This window comes from Rutilus rutilus, assembly GCF_951802725.1.
Source record: "Rutilus rutilus genome assembly, chromosome: 3".
Classification (NCBI taxonomy): domain Eukaryota; kingdom Metazoa; phylum Chordata; class Actinopteri; order Cypriniformes; family Leuciscidae; genus Rutilus; species Rutilus rutilus.
Genome location: NC_140211.1, coordinates 28,585,636 through 28,613,052, shown reverse-complemented (window position 1 = coordinate 28,613,052; position 27,417 = coordinate 28,585,636). Strand labels below are relative to the sequence as shown.

At 39.6% G+C, this 27,417-nt stretch overlaps 1 protein-coding gene across 1 annotated transcript in view; it reads right to left on the bottom strand.

Moving 5' to 3' along the window:
* ptprn2 (protein tyrosine phosphatase receptor type N2) overlaps positions 1-27,417 on the bottom strand; it is a 260,783-nt gene that overhangs the window by 8,204 nt on the left and 225,162 nt on the right. Inside the window, exons 14-19 of the mRNA XM_084404889.1 lie at positions 24,081-24,293; positions 9,007-9,154; positions 8,678-8,751; positions 4,858-4,935; positions 2,108-2,227; positions 1,749-1,915 (exon numbers count right to left, since the gene is read on the bottom strand). Of these exons, the coding sequence (XP_084261015.1) occupies positions 1,749-1,915; positions 2,108-2,227; positions 4,858-4,935; positions 8,678-8,751; positions 9,007-9,154; positions 24,081-24,293 (800 nt within the window). The remainder of the gene's footprint in view (positions 1-1,748; positions 1,916-2,107; positions 2,228-4,857; positions 4,936-8,677; positions 8,752-9,006; positions 9,155-24,080; positions 24,294-27,417) is intronic.

Genomic DNA, 27,417 nt, shown 5'->3' with positions numbered 1-27,417 from the left:
CTCAAGGTGTCATTGAAACGTTGGGAGAATTTTCCTAAAGTGAAAAGAATATTCAGAACACCTCAGAATAGGAGTGCTAATTCAGAACCAAGGATCATATGGTAATCATCAATAAGACTGCCGATTGAGGATCAGACCCAGCCTATTCACAAGTTCCAATATCATCATTCCAGATCTAAACGCTTTGTGCATATGAACACTTTTCCCATGATTCCAAAAACAGATTCAGCAAATCTGAGGCTTTAGAAATGTCAGCACATAAATTTCAATCTCATATGATAAGTAATTCTTAATTCACCTACATATTTAAAAGAATATTTGAAATCTAAAGCACTGCTCCCTGTATCTATAAAAGTGGAAAACATTCTATGGTGAAGTAGTGTAATTAATAAAGTAACAGCGCAGCAGAGCACTTTGTTAACTCAGCTTGAGTATGAACAATGAAACTGGTAGACCAAAATGGATCAACCTATTGGAGGTATACATCCACCTACTGTATGCCAGGGTTATTACATTTCTTTAAGGTTTTACCCCAGAGGCCTATTGCATTTCTTCAGAAAGCTCACAGCAGGTGAAAAATGAGGGAGTCTTGTGCTGCCATTGGCTTTCCTTTCACTACTGTTTTATTGCTGAACATTTCACATTTAATTGGAGTGTTTGATTTAAAATAGATTGCTGTGGGGGGTTTGCAATGCGTTGGCTATTATGAACACATATACGCAGGGCCTAACATTAACACTCGCCAAGTGCCAAATGCTAGTAAAAATCTGTGTTGGCGAGTGTATGAAACATGGTCAATCGCCAAGTGCCAAATGCTAGTAAAAATCTGTGTTGGCGAGTGTATGAAACATGGTCAATCGCCAGTTGCAAGGTAACATTTTTATGAATTCAAACAATGCAATATTGTGAGAACATGAACATGAACAAACATGAACGACGCTTGGGACAGTTGACGGACCAGTGCTGCATCGTCACCAAAGTTTGAGCCATGCCAATTTAAATATTCAAGCGCAAGCGGACGTGAAAGACAACTCATTCGTCACTCGCATGCTGTGTGGGAAGTTTTCTGTGCGCAAGCATCCAAAGCCCGTGCCCAGAAATCCGCGTCTCAGCGTGCGAATACTGCATTGAGCTCTCTTTCACGTCTTCTTGCACTTGAAGAGACACATTTAAACAAAATTATGTCAGAATGCCCATCTTTGCAAGTATACCTGTAAACATGGTCAGTTATGTCTTAAGTGACCGTAAACAGTTGAGAAAGAAAACGCATGTGTGTCAGTTTATTGGATCTTATTCATTCATTAGCTCTTAAAGTGAGAGTAGCCTAATATTCCTGCTGCTGTCTGTGTTTTTAATGTTAATCAAACAACAAAAGACAAAGAAAAATCACGCACTGCTCTTGACTGAATAACTTTTGTAACTTTAATAAGGATTAATCTATGTTTCATGGCTGGTAAAACAATATTTATGGCCGGTAAATTTTCTTAGCGGCCATTGGCAGGTCTGGCAAAAACTTAATGGCCATGCATATAGGGATCTGATATAAAAAAAAATAAACTAAAGGGCTACATTTTTTCTTCTTCAAAAGCATTCACTCTATTCACTCTAAAATATAGGGTGAAGGTCAACAGAAGGTCAAGAAACAACAACTAATAAGGAACATGAGTATATTAGTCAAAACCTTTAACGAAAACCAGTAGACATTCTGGCATTAACACCCTAGTGAAATATAGTAGCTGGACACATACCTGCGGAAGTCCAGCAAGGTTCTAGCAGACTCTGGAACATTCTGGTCCATCCAGGACAAGAAGTGGAACTGAGTGACTGTGCGGGTCTCATTAGTCTGGACGTTCTTTAGGTAGAAACTGCGCACCAGGAAATCATCACACCAGATATGCTCAGAGACCAGGTTTACCTTCAAGAACATAAAGAGAATGTGATATTACACTAGGAAAAGCCTTAAGCATTTTTAAAGAGTAAACATAAATTAGTCAAAATATAAGGAAATCTGTAATATAGGTTTGAAGCTGTCAATCTAAACTAAGGTATTAAAACCTGAAATAATATATAATAAAAATAAACCAATATATTTCCTCAGAAGCTTTACCTCATATATGTGGTAGAGGTCCGACCCTTCATCAGGCCAATACTGATGACACTGTTTGATGCCGTTTTCAGCAAGAGGTGTCAGCATGACAATCACCACACAGCCACTCTCCCAAACCATCTACACAACATAGCAGAAAGTGGAAAAGCAACATTACAATGTAGACAGAGACGGACAGCCATAAATACATTTTCAACATAAAAATGTTTTTCCTCAACAGTATGATCAGATTCAGAGAGTTTCAGCAGAGCTCACTTTAAACATAATTGGTCTTAATAACTCAACCCCACTCGTCACTGTAATTGAGGTTTAGTTTAGTCTTCCAGCCAACCTCTCTTGCCCTTTATCTCCCAATCTCCCCTTTTCCTTGTATACTGAACCTCCTCAGCCTTGCTCCATTTCCCCTAATCACACTTTTACTGTATCCTTCAATCACGGAAAGGCCCACTGCAGCCATTATGAAAATGAGGGAAAACACTGACTTTTATGGGAGCAATAAAATACAATGATCCTGTTCATAAAATAATCAAACTCGTGTGCCACACGTCCCCACAGAGTCATTATCAGAGAAATTGTAGAGACATTACACCATGGAAAAAGTGGTTCAAAAAGCAATATAAAGTTATCATTATGAATATGTTATCATTTTTAATCTCACAAGACACTGGAGATGGAATGATTATATGATGATGATGGCAATACAAAGCAGCTTTCATTGAATGTAGTATTTAATAGAGTTTTAATTTTATTTCACATGTTTCATCCTAACAGAATTTATGTTACAACTATTAGCCTACAGGAATAAAGAAATGTGTTTAGATGTATTTTCACTGTACACATTAATGGTCAAATGATGTTAAAAGATAAATGTTATTCAGCATTATAAAAAACACATTGTGTAGTTTAAGTCATTCTGATCGATGAGCTCATATACAAAGACCACAGCGCTTGATTCTGTAATACAGAATGTATTAGAAGGTCACTGAAGGAGCTTGTAATGTTCCAGACCAGGTGATAAAATATTGTTGAGTTTAAGCATTGCAGTGCAATATGCAGAAAAGGTCAAATAAAACCAACAAACATGTTTCTGAAAACTCCTCCGCTGTGAACAGAACTGAGCGCTCTGTGCTTGGTCAGAGTTTTGAACAGAAATTGCACAAAGCAACAACTGAATACTGCGTGAATCAAATTTGACAGAAGTAGAAGTTGCTTTCAAACAACTTTCTTTTTTTGACATTTGGCATGTGGACAGTACAAATCTCCAACATTCATATTAAAACATGTTGTAACGTGGACCTAAAGGGGTCACTATTATGGATCATCACTGCTTGTCTTTAAGGGTTCAGTGGAAATGAATGGCTACAGAAAGGTACTAAAATGACCTAAATTTGTTTAGCTATATTTTTACATTAATCTCTTTAATAATTGTTTTTTTTTTTGGATGTATGCTCACAGATTTTCAACGAATGACTTCAGAACTTTGAACAACATAGATACTTATCACTAATTAACACTGTTTCTATTGTTCTTTGAATGACGAATTAGAGAAAGTCGTACAACCTCATGCCTAATGAAAAACTGTGTATAGGCTATTATGTATGTATGTATAGGCTATAATTTGTTTTATATTTTTATTAACTTGTGCCCTATCTTAAGGAGAAAACTTAAGACTCTGCAAACCGTTAAAAGCTTGGCTCTGTTTGGAATGAATCACCTTGTCATTAATGAGAAGGAACACTGAGACAATGACATTACTACATTAATTGACAGGGATTAATGCACTCAGTTTAATTTAAATGGAACTTTTAATGTTTTTTTTTTTGCATTCAGAACTGGCCTGACTGTCTATAATTCATCTGTATGAAATTAAATCAATTTAGATAATTAATTTTCTGCCAGTAATTGACAAAATGACAAATTCAAACAACCAATAACATCAATTAGTGCACACCCACATCTGTTAGTAAACAGCTTTGTGATTACAGAGGGTCAAGTGACATCAACACATTACCACAGTCAATTTATTAAAATGTAGATTCAGGTTTTTAACATCATCTACTTACAACCTTACTTTTTTTTTGTTGAAAAGCACAAAGAGGAATCAAAAAGAAAACATGTTCAAAGCTGCTGCTATATGCAGATTATTGGATCAGTTGGAAAATGTTTGAGTTAAAAAACATGCCAGCAAAAAGCATCAAAATCATCGGAGGCAATAATGTCAATTCTAATATACAAATAAAACCACTAAAATCAATACTGAGTGACTTGTTCAAAGCATGCGTGTTGGAGAAAAAAATCTCCCAGTTCTCACATACACACTTTGTGCAGTTCTACCAGTCAGGAATCCTAAACATTATAAGACCTTTGACCCTCTTAATTAAGGTAACATGGTGATGTTTATAAAGTAGCTTTTTGTGGACAGGTGGAAAGTGTTCTTTCTAACCTTATCATTGTAAAAAAAGGCCCAGTTTTGCCTTTTTTATTCGAGAGTTCATATTCACATTATATTTCGAGTTCTTTGCTTTTACAGATAGATATTAATTACCGATATGTACCCATAGCAATAGCAAATAGCAAAAGTAATTAATGCTAATGGGTTTCCCTGAACAAGTCTAATGCGATAAAAACGAACAACGAACACTGAATAGTGATGAATAGTGTTTTTAAATCATGAAACATTAACCTAAAAGAGTAGACCAACATTGTGTTTATCCTTATGGAATAGACATGGACAAGACTGAGTATCTTACCTGCCAGAAGTCTGCCACAGTGGAGGGAAGAGGACCTTGAGAGCTGATATAGGCTGGGTTTCGGGGGTCATGGTCCATCTTAAAGGAGAAAAGACAGAGTAAATATTCCATGAATATCCATGAAATGGTCATTTTCAAATAACATTGAAAATTATACACCTAGCAGCTTTTTATAGGTTATCTATTCTACAGTAAGACTTAAGTGATATGTGCATGTTGGACGGATGGAAGTTTCTATGGTGCTCTACTGCACTGTTTCATTTATCTTATTTATTTGCTTTCTGAACATTTTTTCGGTCCCCTCCAATATTTTGGGAAGGGGTAAACAAACTTCCTGCCAAGAGAAACAGAATGTCCACAATTTCTGTTTGGCGTTAAAAGCAAAAGCAAATCAAATAAAGAGAAGGCACAGAGGCCTGTCTCTAATGAGAGCAGAGTCGTCTCTCTCACGACCACCTTCCCTCTCCCGACCCCTTTCTCGTTCTCATTTTTATCTACTCCACATCCCCTCTCTCTTCCATTTCTATATCGTTCTATCATCTCCAGTCACCTCTTCTTCCTCTCTCTCTCCCCTGTCTGTCCTCTCCGAGCACGTGCATTCTTTAATACCTTTAAAGCCGGCTCCGGAGTAAAGCAAGGCATCTCTCTAATCAAAAGCATTTATTGATGAGAAGCTCAGTGGCTGGAGGAGGGTGTCTGCGTGTAATTGTGTGCCTGTCTGAGTGAAAGCTGTCCCAATGGAAAAAAGGCTAATGATGGAGAAAAAAAACTTGATATGGATATGGACTATGACATTTATAATGCACTAGCCACAATTAAATAATGACAGGCAAGATCTTCTCCAGCACTTCAGCTAATCAGCAACAAAACCATAAGCAAAAGTAGATTTCAAACTGCAGCAAAGTCAGTCCACCTCTTTTAACTTAATCAATCTAATAAGTTTGCAAACTGTCAAATTATGCCAGTGTTTCTCAACCTTTTTCCCATCAGTAAGACCCAGGTTCCTCTTCCCTGACGCAAACCAGAATGTGTTCACTGTTAAAAGTGATAACTGTAAGGAGCTATTTCTACCTATCTATCCCTTAATTTTTTTTATGAAACCTTATGTATTTAGATTGATCCAGCGAAGATTTTTGAAGACAACATTTTTGACTTGCATAAAACCCAATCCATTTAGAGGCTATAACATTAACATTTAACTTTAATCATCAATTTCATTCAGCATTATCATTAATATTATTAAAGTAGAAAACAAAACAAAGAATGTTTAATACAGATCAATACAAACTCACCAATTAGCACAAATATTCTGGGGTACACGTAAACCTGATTGGCAATTACTGATTTATGCAGTACAGGAGAATGGCCAGAATGGGGGCATGCTATTGATCAATTCTTATTTAATAACCCATGTCTAACAAGCTGTGATGACCATCATTTGTCTGAAGTATAGCATCCGGTCTTACACTAGTACACACATCCCACTATCTGTCATCAAAGAACATCAACGGACACCACCATTTATCAGGTCTGAAAGAAAAATGAAGCAAATTTTTTTTATAAAAAATAGCTTATTATAAAATATGTATATTCACTGACTCCAACACATCCTGTCCACACTCATATTTAAGAAATATATTATTGTCTGGATGCATTAGAGGAGAACATCCTCCTGACCTGAAATGTATCTTTACAAAATGAAGGGAAAGCTGTCATCAGGTTGGAATGTGCCCATTTTGAGCTGCAACAAAATCGTGTTTGCTGTGAGGAGGCAAGATATGCAGTCTTGTTAGGGATGTCAGACCTGAGCTTATTAAATGAAAGAACGGTTAGAGAATGGACGAGACTGTAAAACACACAAGCTCCAAATACTTCCAAAGTTGCTGCTGCTCTTTCATGTGGATGTGTGTGACCTTGAAGCTAAAAAGAATAGTACTGCTTATTAACGTGGCCATTTTCATGTCCGAAATGCTCTGATTTGATGAGAATTTCTCCACGCAGATCAAATGCTACAGCAGTCTGTGTGAGTGAGTGTGTGCTTGATAGCATGTATGCTTGTCTTTGTGAGTGCATTTGGGAGTATGTATGTCTTTAAAGCACAAAAGCCGATCACAAAGCCTTTCAAAACTTTTGCTAAAGTAATTGCATGGTTCAGTACTTCTCCACTAATTTCTCTATAGCTTCACAAAAAGATCAAACACCACTGCATGAGAGAGAGACAGATTCAAACCCCATGGTTACAGTGAATGACACGCACACCTATTAGCATGGCAGAAAATGGAAATAATTGCTTTGCTCAACCTTAATTGTTGGCAAGAGCAATTTAAGGGTAGAACAATTATATATACACAAGCTGGCTAATGCCGGCAGTCTATATGAAACTGATTTTTGACTACCCGCTCTCTAAAAAGGGTGTTATTATAGTCGATTTGTCATTTCACACAGAGATATGATCCCACTCTAAGAGTCTAATTTAAAAGACCTGAGACTTTTATCAGTTTATCAGTAAGTTCAGCATCTTGTGATGCTCTATACAGGACACATATCAGCTGAAGTAGAAGATTTGAGCATAAGATGACAAAAGTGTTAGCAGGATTCATTTCAATTGTTAGGAGTCAAGATTGATGGAATAAAACAAAGAATGCAATTTTTAATTCCTGCTTTAATTTACTCAATATTACTAAACATAATAAAATCTTTGCCCATTTATGTGAAAGATGCGATAATATCATCCAAAAAGCTTTATCTGTACGTTTTTCGTGTGTATATTTGAAAGAGAGAGAGAAATGCCAGAGCATAACTCAAACCCAAAAATCACCAAAACTGGAGGAAAGGGTGTTGGTGTGAGGAGGTTGTGAAAAAATATCACGAATGATTTACTTTGAGGCCTTTTTCTTTCTGGCAGCTAATGAGAAAGAAGCTACAAACATTGACAGACATAATTATCACAGTTTTTGAAACGCACATTGCCAAATCCCTGCTGCGCTTTAATTACCGCGCCTCCATGCATTTGTCTCCGCACCAGTGGATCAGTGCACCCAACCCCGACTGCAGTGTGAAACCCTCGGGGAGGGAGGGCTGACTTGCTTGTGCCTTTTGTTTCTTCTTTTGACGAGTTGGAGTCCAAAAATAACAGCATGTAAAAATGACTCAGTTTGACTTTCTCAGTGTGATGTTGCTGCACACGTATTATACTGATTAACATTATGTGTATGTACTGATTAAGGGGCCAAAACAAAAATTTGTGTGTCTTAATTATTATTAAATTATTATTGCGATGAAATCACACAGTGTTTGGTTTTAAAGTATTCATGTGGTCTGTGTATTATATTATGCACACAAAAAGAGCTCACATTGATAGACAAGATTACTTCCTTTTGACTCATAATGTCTGTCATAGTGAAATGTTTATTTTTGTTCTAGAAATAGACCCTACTTGAGTAGTGAGTATTTTCTTTGTGTTTTCTCAGTCTCTCTGCGCCTGTGCCTCTATATATACATAAACGAGCATACTTAACAGTCTGAGAATGGTCAGTGTTGATTGACAGAGGAGAGACGAGGAGGAGAAAGGGGGGAAATATCTACAGTATGAGCAAATAAATTAAATATAACAGTAACCCTCAAAGGAAAGTTGAAATGGACCTGGCATAGTCCAAGCAATTGACACAAATGGGCATTAATACGGTGTTGCTAAAAGAGCCTCTGCTTCAGTCACATGAACTACCTGTAAAACGTTTTTTTACTTCCAATAATGAAGATGATGTGTAAAATATGTACAAAAATAAATAAATACAAAAAAAGAGTTAAAATGGCTACTTACAATGGGACTCGCGTTGATGTAATCAGATCTGGATTGGTTATTCTCCGGCTTCAGGATGACTCTGGAGTGATCGTCTACAGTATTCAGGAAGACAGACAGACAGGTGGTGATGTAACTACTGGAGCATCAACATATAACACATTTGTCTTAACCAGGTGCTTATTTCTTCAGTAAAGAATGCACTTGTTTTTATAAGCAAAAAAAAAGTATGATTAAAAGAGGCCATTGACTTTCTTAATTGATCAAAACAGAACGCAATAGCCTGTGACAGGACACAAGAAAACAAATATACATTCACTCGAGGCTGATACAATTTGCGAAGCACTCACACACAAGGACGCCGTGTGGGCGGTTGCGCTGGACATTCTGTTCCTCCTGACCCGTTGCACATGCTGCTGGCTCAGCCTGGTAACTACAGAGAGCCTCCCACTCCTTATCCAAACGATCCTTCTTCTGCAGGTGATCCTCCATATACGACTGCACAAGACACACAGGAGAAAGTCAGACATAAAAGTTGCTCACAGGGTACTAATGATGATATGGTAAATATTTCCTGTAACATGCATAACTCAATAAAAAACAATAAGCAGATACCAGCTCAGACAATATAAAAACATGACGCATGTATAATTCTCGGGATTTCGGTTCAATTCAGGGTTACAGTTGTTGTTTATACAACGCAAACAAGAACATGAACCATATTTCGTGTGCTTATGCGTTTCATGTCCCATTTGCCTTCCTGTGTAAACGTTTTTGAATTAAGTCTCCTTCCCTCCCCTAAATCCGGCGAGTAAAAAATCTCCGTAGCAAGTTTTCATTCGTCTGTTATAATCCAGCTTTACCTCCAAGGCCAACCTATCGCTTTCTGTGCTTTCTTTCTTCCCAACAATACAATCACTCACCTATCCACCTTCAGACAGGCAAGAGCTCAAAACCGCTCAGCACGGGAATCGTAGACAGTAATCCTAAACATGCACCACAAAGGAGAAGAGAGAGAGAGAGAGAGAGAGAGAGAGAGAGAGAGAGAGAGAGGTACAGAAAGGGGGGTTGCAGGGAGGGGGCTTGTCCTGACAATCACACATGCAATTAAGACTCCTGAAAGGCCTGGGCACGCCAGTGCCTCTTCAGCCTGCTTCAATCACTCCTTTTCACTGCTTGCACAAATGCTGATAAGATTGTCTGTGCTTAAGCCGCCTTCCCAAGAAGCCCAAATTGAATTCAACTGAGACAAAGGGGAGTGAGAGAGAGAGAGAGAGAGAGAGAGAGAGAGAGAGAGAGAGAGAGAGAGAGAGAGAGAGAGAGAGAGAGAGAGAGAGAGAGAGAGAGAGAGAGAGAGACAGACAGAGACAGAGAGCTCAGAGGACTGTGTGCTGGCCAGAATGTAAGAGCGTAAGTGTTGTTTGGCGGTTGGTGTCTTGTTTTTTGGCTGCTTATTTCTGGCCTCCCATTGTTAACCAACAAGAAGGGGTTTACCTTGTGCAAGTGGGCATGTGAATGTGTGTTTATGAGTTTATTGTGTGAAAACAAATTACACACTCATAACCTAATGTCAAGAATCCTCTTGGCCCCGTACAAAGACAGCAATCCATAATTTCACAGGGCTCCGACACAAACGGAAATGTTTCTGCATGCCAAAAGTGGCATTTAAAATATATTTTTAAATGTACTTCATAGAACTTCAATGTCTTTATGTATACCAATATCATGGCTTTATAAACATTCTCATAGATTTTATTTCTTGTTTGAATAGCATATTGCACTCCTCTGAACACTGAGCTTGTGTATGTGTGTGTGTGTGTGTGTGTTTGAGAGAGAGACCTTGTTTTAAGAGATGATGAACCATGTGACAAGTCGCTTAATAGAAGACATTATGGTTCATATGGAATTCATGATTTAGCGAAGGAGAAAAGACTTTGATTAAATGCCACTGTAATAAGATTAACTCAAAGAGGAGAAAATGTGGCCAGTCCCCAAGAAAGTCTAGGTGTCAAAAATCTTTCCCTTTAGTTTAAGGACATAAATACCATTGTTATCATTTTAAAGTATTATCATTTAAGTATTTAAAGTATTATCATTTTAAATATGATTGTCCATAACACACATACAATTTGTTTTTAGTTTTTTTGTGAGAAGTCTCTTATGCTTGCCTAGGCTGCATTTATTTGATCAAAAATACAGTAAAAACTGTAATATTATGATCAATAACAGTATATATTTATTAAATAACGGTATATTATTACAATTTAAAATAACTGTTTTCTATTTTCAGATATTTTAAAGTCTAATTTATTCCTTTGATGGCAAAGCTGAATTTTCTGCATCTATTACTCCAGTCACATGATCTTTTAGAAATCATTCTAATATGCTTTTGTGCTCAAGAAACATTTCTTATTATTATTAATGTTGAAAACAGTTGTACCTCAATATTTTTGTGATAGAATTCTTTGATTAATAAAATATCAAAAACAGCATTTATTTCACATATAATAAAAATGTTCACCATACCTTCCGTTACACATGTGGAATTGTTTTGAAAACTTCTTGCCAAACAATGTGAAATATTTATGCATATTACATATGCCTTCTAAGTCCTGGTTATTTGTGGCAAATACATTTTAAGTAAATGGAGTTCCCACAGTAATAACTGACGAAGGATGACTTACAGTTTTGTGTAAACGGAATTATGAACCATAGTTTGTCGCACTGTCGTTCTTATAGGCTATTCGTCATTCATCTTTTTTGATAAAGTAAAAAACGTATTCATTGTAATTTGCAGTGTCGTGTTTTAAATAAAATGAAACGTGGTGTCTTACTGTCTTACTGATGAAAAAACAGAAGATGTCTCTCACTGAAGCTTTTATTCAGGATTACAGCAGATTTCGCAGATCAAAACAAAAACAAAAGCAGTGTTCTCTTTCATCATCTCGTGTTCGAGATCCACCTATGGGAAGGGCATCCGTACCTGACCTCTGCAGAAGCATCCAATTGCACCAAGTCTGGCTAGACAGACAGAAGCGCGCAGCCAATGCTAGGTAAGGTCCATCCCCCTTACCTGCGGGCATAAGAAGCCTGCAAGCGCTGCTATTCTCCAGTTGACATTCGTGCTGATCGCCGCTAAGGACCTTCACTCTTTCTGCGTGGTCTGCTTGGGCTTCAAACACGCTCAAGAAGCCTTGGAGAACCCGGAGTATTGCAGTCAGTGCCTTATGCTGCCCAAGAAGCTTTTGCGACCCCGTCTTAAAGTCGCAGCGACCCAGTGCGCCGAGCTCGGCCTTTCTGACTCGGATGGGGGACACGGTGATGACGACGCGCTACTGGGGGCCTCCCGGGGCGCTACTTCACTTAATTGGACTGACCAGCCCAATCCTGCATTCTCTGAAGAGGACATCTCCGCGGGCAACCTCCCGCTCGTCGACAAACCGGCCGGTTCCAGCGACGAGGATGACGCGGCCCTTCTTGGGGTCTCAGAGGACGAGGAGGCCATCCCGCCCTCTGGAGTTCCTCAGGCCTATGCCCCCACGGCCTTGCCTCAGCCCATCCTCCTGGAAGTGTGTGAGCGAGCGGCCGTTCGCCTCAACATTGAGTGGCCGGCTCCACAGAGCGCCACCGACCAGGAAAGGGACATTTACAATGGAAAAGTGGTGGGACCCTCTCCCAGTCCGAGGAAACTCTTAGAAGGAATGTTCTTCAATCTTGGACCTCCGTGTGTTGAACAAACGTCTGAGGAAATACAATTTCAGAATGTTAACTCATGGCTCGCTCGCCCGCGCCATAAAACGGAACGACTGGTTCACATCGGTCGATCTGAAGATGCTTTCTTCCACATAAGCATTTATCCGCCTCACAGGAAGTTTCTTTGTTTCCCCTATCAAGGCACATGTTACGAATTCACAGTTCTCCCGTTCAGGCTTAGCACCCACGAGAATGTCAGGTCTGAGGATTTTGACATACATAGACGATTTGCTCATTATAGCCGAATCGAAGGAGAAAATGTTGCAGGACACCTGCAGTGAGCTCGCACACATCACATCTCTCGGGTTCAGGGTGAATGTGAATAAGAGCAATTTTACACCCAGTCAAAATGTGATTTTCCTGGGCTTGGAGTTGAACTCAGTCTCCATGCAAGCGCGTCTCTCTCAAGAGTGTGTTCTCTCTCTAATGAACTGTCTGTCACAGTTCAGAGAGGGGTAAAAGTACAATATCGCACATGTCTCAGACTGTAGGGTCTTATTGCTTCATCTATCCAGGTTTTGCCGCTGGGACTCCTGAGAATGTCCATGAAATGGGTTTTGTCACTAAATTTCAGCCCGATACGCGATCTTTGCCGCTCTGTAACAGCGCCTGCTCGGCAGCCTTGCACCACTGGAAGAGTGCAGACTTTTACGGACCGGGAACCCCTCTGGGGACGGTTATGATGCGGAAAGTTGTGACGACAGATGCGTCCTTAACAGGCTGGGGTGCCACCAAGGAGGGCAGAACAGTGAACGGTTTGTGGCCGAGCAGACTACGTTCAGCGCACATCAATTATTTAGAGCTTATGACCATATGGAAAGCTCTGAATCATTTTCTGCCTCGCCTGCAGGGACATCATGTGTTCGTACGCTGCAACAATACCACGGCAGTGGCTTACATCAACCGTCAGGGCGGCATGCGCTCGTCGAAACTCCATGCTCTAGCTTACAAGCTTTTGGTGTGGAGCAGACGCGTTTTCCTGTCGTTACGCGTGACGCATGTTCCAGGCATTCTGAACAAAAGCACAGACCTTCTATCGAGGGGAAACCCAATCTACGGAGATTGGCGCCTTCACCCTCAGATAGTGGACATGTTATGGATGAGATTCGGACAGGCAACCGTAGATCTATTCGCTGTCTATCTGTTCTTCTCGCTAAAGGGCGTGGACGCGCCCCTCGGGGTAGATGCACTGGCCCACCCATGGCCCAAAGTGCTGCTGTATGCTTTTCCTCCCCTATGTCTGATAATTCCCACACTGGCCAGGGTAAGAGAGCAGGGCCTGTCTCTCATTCTGATAGCACCCAGGTGGCCCAAAGCACCATGGCTGGCGGAGATAATCCCTCTGTTATATGCCGAGGCGTGGCGCCTCCCCCTCCATACAGACCTATTGTCCCAAGCGAACAGGGAGATTTATTACCCACACCCGGACAGGGTGGCTCTCTGGGACTGGCCCGTGAGAGGACAAACCTAAGCGCACTGGGGCTTTCGCCGCATGTGATTGCTACTATACAGAATGCCAGGGCCATTTCTACACGGTCCTTATATGGTTGTAAGTGGCAAGTGTTTGAAGGGTGGTGTGATGGGTATGGTCTCACATCATATCAGTGTTCAGTTCCTGATGGTTTGTGTTTCCTTCAAGACCTCATGGAAAAAGGGAGGTCTTTTTCCACAATTAAGGTCTACCTGGCTGCGATTTCTGCCTGTCATGTGGGTTTTGAGGGCTTAACAGTATCCCCTAATCCGCAGATTTATGAAGGGTGCCCGTCGCTCTTTGCCAGTCGTCAGGAGAACTGTTCCTGAGTGGGACCTCTCCATGATGTTGGAGGCTCTGTCTCAATATCATTTTGAGCCTCTGGGAAGTATTTCCCTAAAGCTGCTGTCTTTCAAGACGGCGTTGCTCTTGGCCTTGGTGTCAGCTAAACATGTCAGTGAGTTACATGCACTCTCGGTTCCTTCCTCGTGCACTAAATTCTCTCTTAGTGGAGATGAGGTTTCCCTTAAGCCTAATACGGCCTTCATGCCGAAATGCTTCCCTGTGTTCACATCGGAGGTGTTAGAGTTGTCCGCTTTTCACCCTCCACCTTTTTCCTCCACGGAGGATCAGAGGCTGAATGCTCTGTGTCCTGTCCGTGCCTTACAGACATATAAGACCAGGACCAGTGCTTTCCGGAAGAGCGACCAGCTCTTTGTTTCATGGGCGCCCCCTCAGAGAGGGAGTCCCATATCTAAGCAACGCCTCTCACATTGGCTTGTGGATGCTATAGCTTTGGCATATGAATCTAAGGGAGTGCGGCCCCCAGGGGACATCAGCGCTCATTCCACGAGGGGCTTAGCCGCCTCTTGGGCTTTGTTTAGGGGAGTGTCACTGCAGGACATCTGTTCCGCTGCCATTTGGGCTTCTCCTCATAACTTTGTGCGTTATTTTCCGGCTGGATGTCACCAGAATCCCGGTAGCAGATTCTTTTTTAGGGGTAGGGTCTTCTTAGCCCCTCACTGCAACCCTATTGGAAGTAAAGAATAGGGGGTGAATGGGCCGGCAGGCCATGCACATTCCTGTCACCAAACATGCATATACATTCCTTCCTGGGCGTATATATACACATATATGTGTTGCTGGGGTTGTTAATGTGTGTGTGCCACATACATGTTTCATGTCCTGCATGTGCACAGCAGGTATGTGTGTGCGTTAGGATTGCAGGTTCATGATTATGGGACGTGTCAGGCACCGCCTCCCTGGGGTGACCGTCTTTCTCTGGCTTACAGAACCTCACTGTGAGTGTATTGGGCAATCGGGGAGCTGTCCATGTCTCTCCCATAGGTGGATCTCGAACACGAGATGAAAGAGAACAATAGGTTAGATCCACCAGCTTTGCCACCGCTTGCCGCACGAGAAGCAAATATACTTACTGGAGAATAGCAGCACTTGCAGGCGTTATATGCACTCAGGTAAGGGGGAGGGACCTTACCTGGCATTGGCTGCGCGCTTCTGTCTGTCTAGCCAGACTTGGTGCAATTGGATGCTTCTGCAGAGGTCAGGTACGGATGCCCTTCCCATAGGTGGATCTCTCCACTCGATGTTTCAGAGAACCGGGGTTACGATAGTAACCTGTTGTTTTCGATGTGCTTTCTTCTGTATCCGATAATCCAACGCATTAAGCCCATAAATGCCGAAGCAAAGGAAAGAACAGCAAATCACAAGTATTCGGTTTGACTGCGGCGCTACAGTATAAATACTCAGTACATATCAAGCGATCTGTATCAGACAATGCAATAGTGACACATGGTAAAAACACTCACGCTTGTGTGTTGTGACATTACTGTAGGATCCAATGTAGTCGGCACTGCATCATCTTTTATTTTCAGTCTCTCTGAAAAGCCTGTGGCGAACTGTGTTCGACAACAAACAGTGTCTTACTGACGTGATCTGACTGGAACTTCGCTAAAATAAAGTTCTACCAGAAAGACTCGGGAGAATTAATACTGTGACGATGAACATTTATTTAAGAGCTCAGCAAACAATCAAGTTCTTTGGTGTAGGCCCCGTCCGTAACTCGCATTCCGAGGGTACGGAATCTGCATATCCTGCCTGAAGACGAAGGCAGTGGCGCAGCCCACCCCTGCGAAGTAAGGAAGGGGCCATCTGGTGGTGGTGGGGTGGAAGGAGGAAGAGGACATCCTGGCGTCTTCAGGATGGAGGGGAGAGCCCGTCTGGAGGTGTTGGGGAGGATGAAGGGGAGAACCCAACATAGTGGTGTTGGGGGGGATGGAGGAAAGGTCCCGTCTTGGTGGTGGTTGGGGAGGATGGAGGTGGTTGAAGCGACAGCATCTGCGAACTCAGACATGTGTAAGTACCACCCTTTTATACTGGGCTATTAGGATATGATTGGATAGATGAGAAGGTAATAGGTGATGTGAACGATTGAGTCTTCCTGGCAGAACTTGCGCTAGGCTTCATTTCATCCACACTTTCTTAATGTTAGGATCACAAGGAAGGCAATGTAAATAATGTGTTTTTCCACAACTTGGCACTTCAAAACATCTTGTAATCCTCAGAGGCATCACTATCGTTTTGTTGGTGAAGTAATCCTGTGTCTGCCTCTGTCTCGTATTTGGGTCAGTGACAAATAAGGTTTGTCAAGATGAGAAATTCGAAAATCTTGTAAAAACTTGTTTTAAAAGCATGAATCAGGTACGCTAATATGTTCATAGTGTATTTATGTTGATTTTAATTAAAAATGACATTTGCATTTTTTATGAAAGTTAAGACTGCATGTACCTGAATGTGTCAAATGGTGTAACTGCCAAAGAATGAGAAATATGAAACATTTTATCCACCTAGATAGCATGTAAGTGTACATACAGAAATAAATACTTCATTTTAATATATCACATGGAAATAGATTTTATTCGAGTAAAATAACATTTTAAATGTAATTTTTAATTTTTAATTTTAAATGTAATTTCTAAATGTAATTTTTAATGTGTTTTTGCAACATTTGGCAGGACATATGCTGAAAACACCTTTGACAAATTATGAAAAATTGTTAAAAACCATGTTATTACACAAAATGTTATTACTGGTTACGCCAATTGACAAAAACCAGTTACACCACCTGACCATGTTGCTTCTAGAGTCAAAGGCCATTGTTTGTTGAAGAAATTGTGACTGAAAATCAAGTATGACAGTCAACAGTCCAGAAGTGGTTTTATTTTTGTCAATGCTGAAAAAAACAAAGCTGAAAAGAGCTAATGAGCTTCATTCTCGTTTTACGCAGCACGTTTGAGCTTCAGCAAGAACTAATGAAGTTCATTCTCATGTTACGCAACACGTTTGAGCTTCAGCAAGAACCAATAAGGTTCATTCTCGTGTTATGCAGCACGTTTGAGCTTCAGCAAGAACCAGTGAGGTTTGTTCTCGTGTTACGCAGCACGTTTGAGCTTCAGCAAAAACCAGTGAGGTTTGTTCTCGTGTTACGCAGCATGTTTGAGTTTCCACAAGAACATATGAGGTTACAATGGTTACATTGAACACTTGAAAAGAGTTCCAAATAGTAGGTTAGTTCATATTACATTTTTAATTAGCATCATAAACTAGTGATATTTTACTAAATTGGCCCCTAACATAAAGGCTTTTAATAGGAGTCAATAGGTGTAACCGGTTACACCATTTGATATTTCAGTTTAAAATCTAATTTCACAGGCATTATCAATCATGTGGCCTTGGTGGTAATATTTAAAATGTAATTTTTAAAGTTAATAATCATTTCTATAATAATGATGAATTATTAATATATTCCCGGGGTCATACCATTTGACATACACTTAAGAATACCTGACCATACCCTAAAATTGTCACATTATCTCACATTTTAAAGAGAGTTAATAACATTTGCATGCAGCAGTTAGTTTCACTCTGACAGGGGTCCGTCTCTGTGATATAATTTCCATGTCACATGGTCTTCTTACACAATATAAAAAAAATGACTCCTTGAATGGTGGTTACACCAACCTTAACACTTCAGGAATTTGACTTGACTCACATGATTCCCCAAATTAATTATAATATTTAGAACAATGGTGCTCCATTTACTTTTATTTACTGTTAAATGGTCCTAATGTAAGATTATGTCAAACTAGCTGATATGGTGTTTTATTGAAAATTTCACCTTTTTTAAACAAGATCAATTATTTGGTACAAAGTTTTGATGGTTACACCACATAGACATTTTTGCAATCATCCCCCAAATATTCTCTCAAAATTAAATTTAGACTTGGTCCTCAAAAAAGAGAATGTATGCAAGTAATTTGCCATTTTATTTAGAAATTGTAATCCTATTAAATTTAATTAAACCATATAGACACAAAAAAATGTCACGTCATTGACCCATTTACTACTACATGACATGCGTGAATCTGTGGGCGGGGCTAAAGAGGCAATAATGTAGAAGTAGATGTTGATTTTTTTTTTGCAGATGCAGTCTTTCGTCGCACTATTACATCATAATGTGACGAAATCCAAAAGGAGTCATTTTCTGAGCTTGGTTTCAATAAAAGCTGTTTCTGGACTAATGAGGAAGTTTTGAACTTATAGGATATTTCTTTTGTAAAATGACCTCTTATACACTCACCTAAAGGATTATTAGGAACACCATACTAATACTGTGTTTGACCCCCTTTCGCCTTCAGAACTGCCTTAATTCTACGTGGCATTGATTCAACAAGGTGCTGAAAGCATTCTTTAGAAATGTTGGCCGATATTGATAGGATAGCATCTTGCAGTTGATGGAGATTAGTGGGATGCACATCCAGGGCACGAAGCTCCCGTTCCACCACATCCCAAAGATGCTCTATTGGGTTGAGATCTGGTGACTGTGGGGGCCATTTTAGTACAGTGAACTCATTGTCATGTTCAAGAAACCAATTTGAAATGATTCGAGCTTTGTGACATGGTGCATTATCCTGCTGGAAGTAGCCATCAGAGGATGGGTACATGGTGGTCATAAAGCGATGGACATGGTCAGAAACAATGCTCAGGTAGGCCGTGGCATTTAAACGATGCCCAATTGGCACTAAGGGGCCTAATGTGTGCCAAGAAAACATCCCCCACACCATTACACCACCACCACCAGCCTGCACAGTGGTAACAAGGCATGATGGATCCATGTTCTCATTCTGTTTACGCCAAATTCTGACTCTACCATCTGAATGTCTCAACAGAAATCGAGACTCATCAGACCAGGCAACATTTTTCCAGTCTTCAACTGTCCAATTTTGGTGAGCTTGTGCAAATTGTAGCCTCTTTTTCCTATTTGTAGTGGAGATGAGTGGTATCCGGTGGGGTCTTCTGCTGTTGTAGTCCATCCGCCTCAAGGTTGTGCGTGTTGTGGCTTCACAAATGCTTTGCTGCATACCTCGGTTGTAACGAGTGGTTATTTCAGTCAAAGTTGCTCTTCTATCAGCTTGAATCAGTCGGCCCATTCTCCTCTGACCTCTAGCATCAACAAGGCATTTTCGCCCACAGGACTGCCGCATACTGGATGTTTTTCCCTTTTCACACCATTCTTTGTAAACCCTAGAAATGGTTGTGCGTGAAAATCCCAGTAACTGAGCAGATTGTGAAATACTCAGACCGGCCCGTCTGGCACCAACAACCATGCCACGCTCAAAATAGCTTAAATTACCTTTCTTTCCCATTCTGACATTCAGTTTGGAGTTCAGGAGATTGTCTTGACCAGGACCACACCCCTAAATGCATTGAAGCAACTGCCATGTGATTGGTTGATTAGATAATTGCATTAATGAGAAATTGAACAGGTGTTCCTAATAATCCTTTAGGTGAGTGTACGTCAAAAGATCAAGGAAAATTGTATTTTTCAATTCATGACCCCTTTAATACATCCTTTAATGTATTCTTTCAAACAATTTTAAATCTTACTGACCACAAACTTTTGAACAGTAGCATAAATACATGGAAAAAATAAAATAAATAATCCCCCACACAATAAACATTCTAAGTCATGATCTCTTATTGGCATCTAAAAGCAAAGCACATTTCCATAAAACCACTGCCATATTACCAGCATAAACCATGAGAGGCAACTGCACTCAAAATGTTCTCATCCTTCAAGCAACATATCACAAGAGAAACAAATTACCCAGCAATCAGTTTACTTCTCCAGTTCCTGAGTGCCATGAGCGGATGAACGCCAACTGTTTGTGGTCACATATGGATGTTATGAGGACAATTTGCTCTTCTCGAACATACTGTATATCTGACCTTCTAGACAAAAGGTTTTCATTTTTTCCCCTTAGTTTTTCTTAAGTTACAGATGGTTGATGGAGCATCTGCCCTATGTGTGTGTGTTTCTGTGACCATATGTAACAGTAACTCTCTCTATTTGCCTTCTCTAATACCACCTCTATTAGCAAGATGATGCATGATTTAATCAGAGACAGAGGGATTTGGCAACTAGCCAACCATTTAGTCACTGAGGTACTTCTCCCTGACAGACAGCAAACCATTTTCTCTCCTTTCACACAGAAAAAAACAGTCCATCTCTTCTTTAAGGAATGTCAATAAATAAACACTGCAGTTTATTACTAGCTTTCACACACACACACACACACACACACACACACACACACACACACACACACACACACACACACACACACACACACACACACACACACACACACACACACACACACACACACACACACACACACACACCAAATGTGTTGCTCTTCCTCCCAAACAACAGACAAAACCTGTGCATCTCTCCCCCATCATCTTTCACTATGTGCATGTTTCACGTATGAATAATAAACACACAGTGAAGTGGAGCAACAGCAGAGAACTGTGGCGCTGTCCAAGGTTCTGAATTAGTTCTTCATGATCCTGCAGCAGCTATAATTTGTATATAATAAAAAGGTCAGATATCTGGGCTAAATCTCAGACTCTTAAACCAATGATGTGTCATAATATATGATTTGAACCTCACATTGTATGCATACAAAAACATGTACTCATTTTATGTACAGAAACAATATCTGTAATAATGTATTTAAATGTATTAATGTCTTTTCATGTGATGAAAAGACCGTGTAAAACAAAAAGCAGTTTTATAGATCGAATAGACCTTATTGTACAGCATGCTAGTAGATGGAAACCAAATACATAGCATATATTAAAACAAAACAAAAAAACAAAGCAGTGGGATTGTCAGTCAAAGTATGATGGCAGAACAGGGGGCCATTATAATGCTGAGCAGCGCCATATGAAGCTGGGCTGTGGAGAATGCATTCTCTTGTTTTGGTCTTACCTGAGGAGGGATGAAAAAGATGCCTTATAGCAACCTGACATACTGAGAGATTACGCTATCAGAATAGTTATTATTTCATAACCCGTCTTTGATTGCACCCATTGAGAGATGGATAGTGTACAAGCGGTAACCTCTGATACATTGCACTAGCTGGTATTGCAGTCAGAGTGTGATTTTGAGATTTTCTGTAGCACATCGACCAATATGGATATTTTTTTCATGGATGATGACGATATCTTAGAGAGCAGGGTGGCTGATGGTCGATATAAAAAAAGTTGATACAGAATCATACTATTTAATTAAATAAAGATAGTAAATAACACCTGGCAGTTAAATTTACATATTTATTAAATTAAAAATACATTTGAAAATAAATTAATCTGAAAAAATTATTTGAATGCTGAACCTGTACGTAAAATAAACTGATTTTAACTTTAAATAGGAACTTCTTGATTCCGTTTTTTTTTTTTTTTTTACAAATAAAGAAATATTTAACAACATTACTAAAAAGGAAGTAATAACTAAATATACAATTTTTATTAGCTATTTAAAGGTGCTCTAAGTGATGTCACGCGTTTTTTAGGCCAAAACATTTTTTGTCACATACAGCAAACATCTCCTCACTATCCGCTAGCTGCCTGTCCCCTGAACACACGGTAAAAAAACGCGGTCTCTCTAGACACCACAGGCTCCACAAACGGCAACAAAAACAAACTGGGCTCACCCGCACCACGAAACACAACAAACAGTGTTCCAGCCAATAACTGGCAAGATGTATTTGAGGGTGGGGTTTGGGGGGGTTAGTGCGCGTACACATGAAGGGGGTGTGGAGGAGAGAGAAGCATGAAGAGGGAAGTTTGAATTATGGTCGACACACGACCAAAGAGACGACGTTCCGATGAACAAATTGCAAAGAATAGGAACAAGGATAAGGAACGCGCGAAGTACCGAATTTACATCAGAAAAACCTTCGAAAGGTGGCGAGAACTCCGCCGGCAGAAGGGATTCCAATCCGACATTCAGTTGCTCTGTTTTTGCAGAACAGGTAAATCCATTTTTCTTTCTAAATTGACGTTCATGTTCGCCAAACCAACACAAGGATGTAATTAGCTAGAACTACTGTATGCAGTCAGCGTATGGTCAGCGTTAACTTTGGTGAATACAACATGTTTCTAGCAGCTAGCGATCAATCTCTATTGTAAATGATCAAGCAAATTCACAGTAGGGCGACAATTTGTGTGAATGATTGTTTTCACCCAATGTTTGTTATGAATTTGAATGTTCATTTATAGGCTATTGACAACTTTTACTAAATTAGTTTACGACGCCGCCGTTGTTTATGCTCACTGGGAAATGCGAAGCTAACGTTATCCTGTTATTATTGCGTCCTTGTATGGGAGCTAACTTGTTATAGTTATAACCTCAGGTGGCGAAACTATTTTAAGATAATGTTTATCTTTTTCTGCATTCTGTTCTGCAATATATAAAAGCATTTATCTAACTTGGCGACATTACACATTGAATGAAGTATCAGTAAAACTTAACTTTGTTTGTAGTGACTACTTTGACTTTCCTTTATGCCGGAAGGGAGGGGAGGAGGGAGGAGACGGGATGAGGAGGAGGGAGGGTCGAGCTAGCCTCCGTTTTGTTTGACAACAATTCGAATGTCAACAAGAAGTTACGACTCCCGGCATCGCTTAGAGCACCTTTAAAGACTTGTTTAAATTATATAAATGCATTTTTTCATATTCTATTTACTTTCTTTGTTTTACATTTCTGTCTAATAATGCATTACTAACGAAGACTCAGGATGGGAGTTCCCACGTGTCTGTCCTCAGGCGTGGGTGTTCTCTGCACTGTCAAATTAAAAGTCATTGCGCTGTCAAAATAAAAGACACATATCACTTAAATGCCAAAAAGAAAAATGTATTGGCTGATGGCGATAATTAAAAAATGCTAAATATCTGCAATATATCAGTCGATCACTGCATTTTTAAGCATTTTTTTTCACTGTTCAGAGTGCAATGTGCATTTATACACCATAATATTGGCAGTGTGACTGTGCATAAATAGTTTAAAAAAAAATAAATATTTGATTTGTCTCGAACACCTATAATTATCTTAAAGTCAATGAAAGTACACTGGCACGCATTTTACTGTCCTTGCTGAGTGTCTGTGAAGACGACATGGTCCAAGTTGCTTCAAACCAGCTAAATAATCAATTAAACAATTACCACAGCACTTTTCAAACTTCTGAATGTTTGAAAATTGCTTTGCAGGTGTACACTTTAGCAAATGCATCTCTGCCAAACAACGCACATAGTTTTATTAGCTGTTGAAAAAACCCCCCCTTCATCTCAATAAGGGCCATCCATTACAGCAAAACACAATACGCTAAATCAATCAACTCAGTGGCTGTCTTTTGCTCCACTGTTGGATGTATGATAGATTCTCTGCTCGGTAATGAACACAACGCTACCAGGCACCTATCAGTCTTTCCTGTCGAAGCTGTGCTGAGATGAATAAAACAAAAGTTGGGACGAAATTAAAACAATCCATTGTGTCAGAAAAGCCAGAGACCATGGGGCCCTGCAGTTCCTTTCAGAGCCAAAACAAATCCACAAACTTATAAAATATGAGACTGATGTGAGACAAAGGTGAAGGAAAAAAAGGAAAGAGACAGAAGGAGAAGCACATGTTTGGAATGTATTTATGCTCATCCTGACTATGACTGCAATGACACAGGCTCTGTACAAAGAGTGTGAAGAGTGTAAGATATTATGTTTAATAGTCTATTGCTTAAATGACTGTGTCCTGTTTTCACGTGCATATATTAAACTGTTTACCAGTATCATGTGTCCAGTGGAGATGTCCATGTTGGTTTGGGTGGGCTCTTCACTCCAGGAGGATGTGCTGCTGCGGGCGGAGGGACTCTGCATCGGTCCGTCACTGAACTGTGAGGACACGCTGTTAATGCGTGACGTGTGTGATGGGTGGAACACTTCTGATCGCTCTCCACGCTCTGATGTCTGCACCGCCATGCGCTGGCGACAGAGATCCTATCGAGAAAGTGGACAAAAATTTGTCTTATCTGTGAAGACATTATCTAGGGCAACTCATAAAGCTCTTCTAAAGAGTAAAATGAACAATCACACAAAGTGCAGCATCAAAGCACTGGTTATTATGCTTAGAATTGTATAATGGTTATATATATATATATATATATAGGAAAATCATTCAAAAACACACTGATACTGCATCAGGACTCTGGATCAAATTTCATTTATCTCCACTTTGCATCTCAGAGTGGGTTCAAGATACAGCCAACAATATATTACGTCACTGTCTGCTCTACAAGATGAAATCTACCAGCTGCATAAACTCACCAATGGAGCAAATAATTACTATTTGCTAGCAGCCATATTTAAACACAAGGCTCACTGATAAGGTTTATTTTACTTAAAGAATACATTTACACACACACACACACACACATATATATAAACCATAATCAAGCATAAGATTTGCTTACAATATGACAGTTTGTAACAAGTCATACCTTGTATACATATAGTTGGAGTAGTGTTGGTAAATTGTTCATAAAATGCTATCAAAAGCAACAAATTAGCAATCTATTTACAAAACCAGTCAAATTTTATTGAAAATCCAGCTTGCTCTCTCTGTCTCAGGATATAGCTACTGTATTTGTCAACCAACTAGCAAACACTTCTATATACACAGGTCTTCCCTTTCCCCTTAACAGCTACATATCAGTCACTCACGTCATTCTGGAATTATAACTCCAAGCTATTATCTACCATTTGTCACTTCATTGAAATCAAACAAAGAAGCAGATTTTTTAAACCACCTTCGAAAGGATCAGTGACTCTACGAGGATATCAGATGAATGCTTCAATGTAAAAGCTGAACTCTCTCACAGATGTGTCATTATATCCCTTCTAACCTGGCTCAACATATAATTGCTGCAAGCAATTATTTATGGAACAGCGTTCAGAAAATGTCTGTACTACCTGACAGATTTCACTGAAATAGGAGAGATATAATGTCTGTTAATAGAAAGAATGAATTTGGTTGTGGGATGCTATTGTTTAGTCAATCAGAAGACTTTTGAGCTCTCTGTCTGTCAGTCATTTTATGAATTTGTCTAGGTGAAATCAGGATTGATCTTCAGGGGGAGGGATTTTAAAACGGGAAGTCAGTTCTAAGTCAGTTCTGGAAGTTATTGAAATGACTAACATAGCTTTCAACATTTTGACTACAAGCTCCTTACAATGTTTAAAACAATTTACAAGAAAGCTTTCAGGCATTTTTCAGGCAATTACCATATAGGTTTTGTATAAAACAACAGCATTTTGTAACATTTTAAAGCAATTTTAAAAGCAGTCAAAAGCTCTAATTTTATGGAGTGAAAAACCTTCTGCTCATTGTGCCTGATTGTGATTATTTCTACTTTCCCCCCCTTGCTTAACTTCCATTGTATTTACTCAAAGGTTAAACAGGCACAGACAATTACTTTCTGAAGCAGTTGCAACAGTATGACCCCATCAAATGTCCAACAGTTAAAAAAGCACTCAGATACATATAAAAAAAGAAAGACAGCAGAGTGAGGCTGACAGCAGGGTCAGTGAGGGAGTGTGGGGGTTGGAGGTGGAAGTTTAGTGCGTCTCACTAATGGAGCTCCCCAGTGAGAGAAACCAGGAGGGAAGGTGGTGGGGGCTAAACAGAGGCCACAGAGCTCTAAAATGAGCCACAGACTAGAGGATGGAGTTCACCCTTAACATTAATATCTGATCTGATCATGTCTACCATGAGTCAATCTGACTCAAAATGAAAAACTGAAAAAACATGTGCAAACTGTTAAAACAGTGCCCACTTCCTGATAAATCATGTTCATTTCAGACAGCACAAATCAATGCATACATTTGCTTCTCTTAATCAGTCAACCAAGCAAAATTAATTACATTTGCATTTAATCATTTAGCAACCATATTTATCTAACGTGATTTACAAAGAGCAAAAGAGAAGAATATAACTACAAAAACAATTAGCAAAAGCAAAATATATTTGATTTATAACTCAATAAAAAAAAAAAAAAAATGTATTTGATGCTTTAATCTAATTCTTTTTTTAAAAGATCACTTTACTTAAAGTAAAAAACAAAACATGCTGTTAATGTAAGTAACAATAACCTGACAAAACTAACAAATAACAAAACTTACTTTAATGAACATTTTTACAAGTATGGTTAGAATGTGAGGGATATAAAGAGGACCATGAACTGTATTTAAAGAACACTGAAAGCACTGAAAACTACAGTTGATCTCATAACACTTTGACCTTTTCCACATTTTGGCAATAATGGTATACGCAAGATTCAGATTAACGTTTTAAGAACAAGAAACTTATTGAATAATAAGGTATTAACAGGGAGAACAAACAATTGTGAATATGCAAGTGTTTAGGAAAGTGTAATGTGTGTGTGTGAGTAGGTGGGTGGCAGTGGTGATGGTGATGTGTGTGTGCTTTGATCTGCTACAGAATCATTGCGGCAGAACTGATTCTAATTGCATGTTTCACTGTAAGAGTCCCTGTGCACAAGACTGCATTCAATCCAGCTACAGCAGTTGGGAAATCCCTTACAACAACACAGTACGAGCCGTGTCTATGCCTTTAATCTTATGCGCTTATAAAAAATAAATAAAAAAAACCTGGCAGATCTAAATGGCTGAAAGCACTCTCAATATACTACCATACGACAACATAACACACAAATTAAAATCAATACAAAGTAATTAAAATCTGAAATGAAAACAAAGCAAAGGAGTCACAGGACATAATGTGTGACTGCATCATAATAATATTAAGAAACACAAGTTATTTTGCCACACTGATAGGGCCAACATTTATGGAAGGGACTTCTCGACCAAGTGTGAGAGGTTTATTAAATATTGAAGGCGGGGGAGGAAGCCAAGCGCTTGCACCCTGCGATCCAGTCTCAATGAGTACAGCTGAGCCCAACACAAAATCAATAAGCCTTCACCGCAAGCCCTCCCTCCAGGAGCCGTGAAAGAAAGGTCAGACAACAAACTCATTTCCCTGCTAAAAAGGGCTCTGCCTCAATTAGGATTCATATTAAACACCGCTGTCGTGCAAGAACATCTG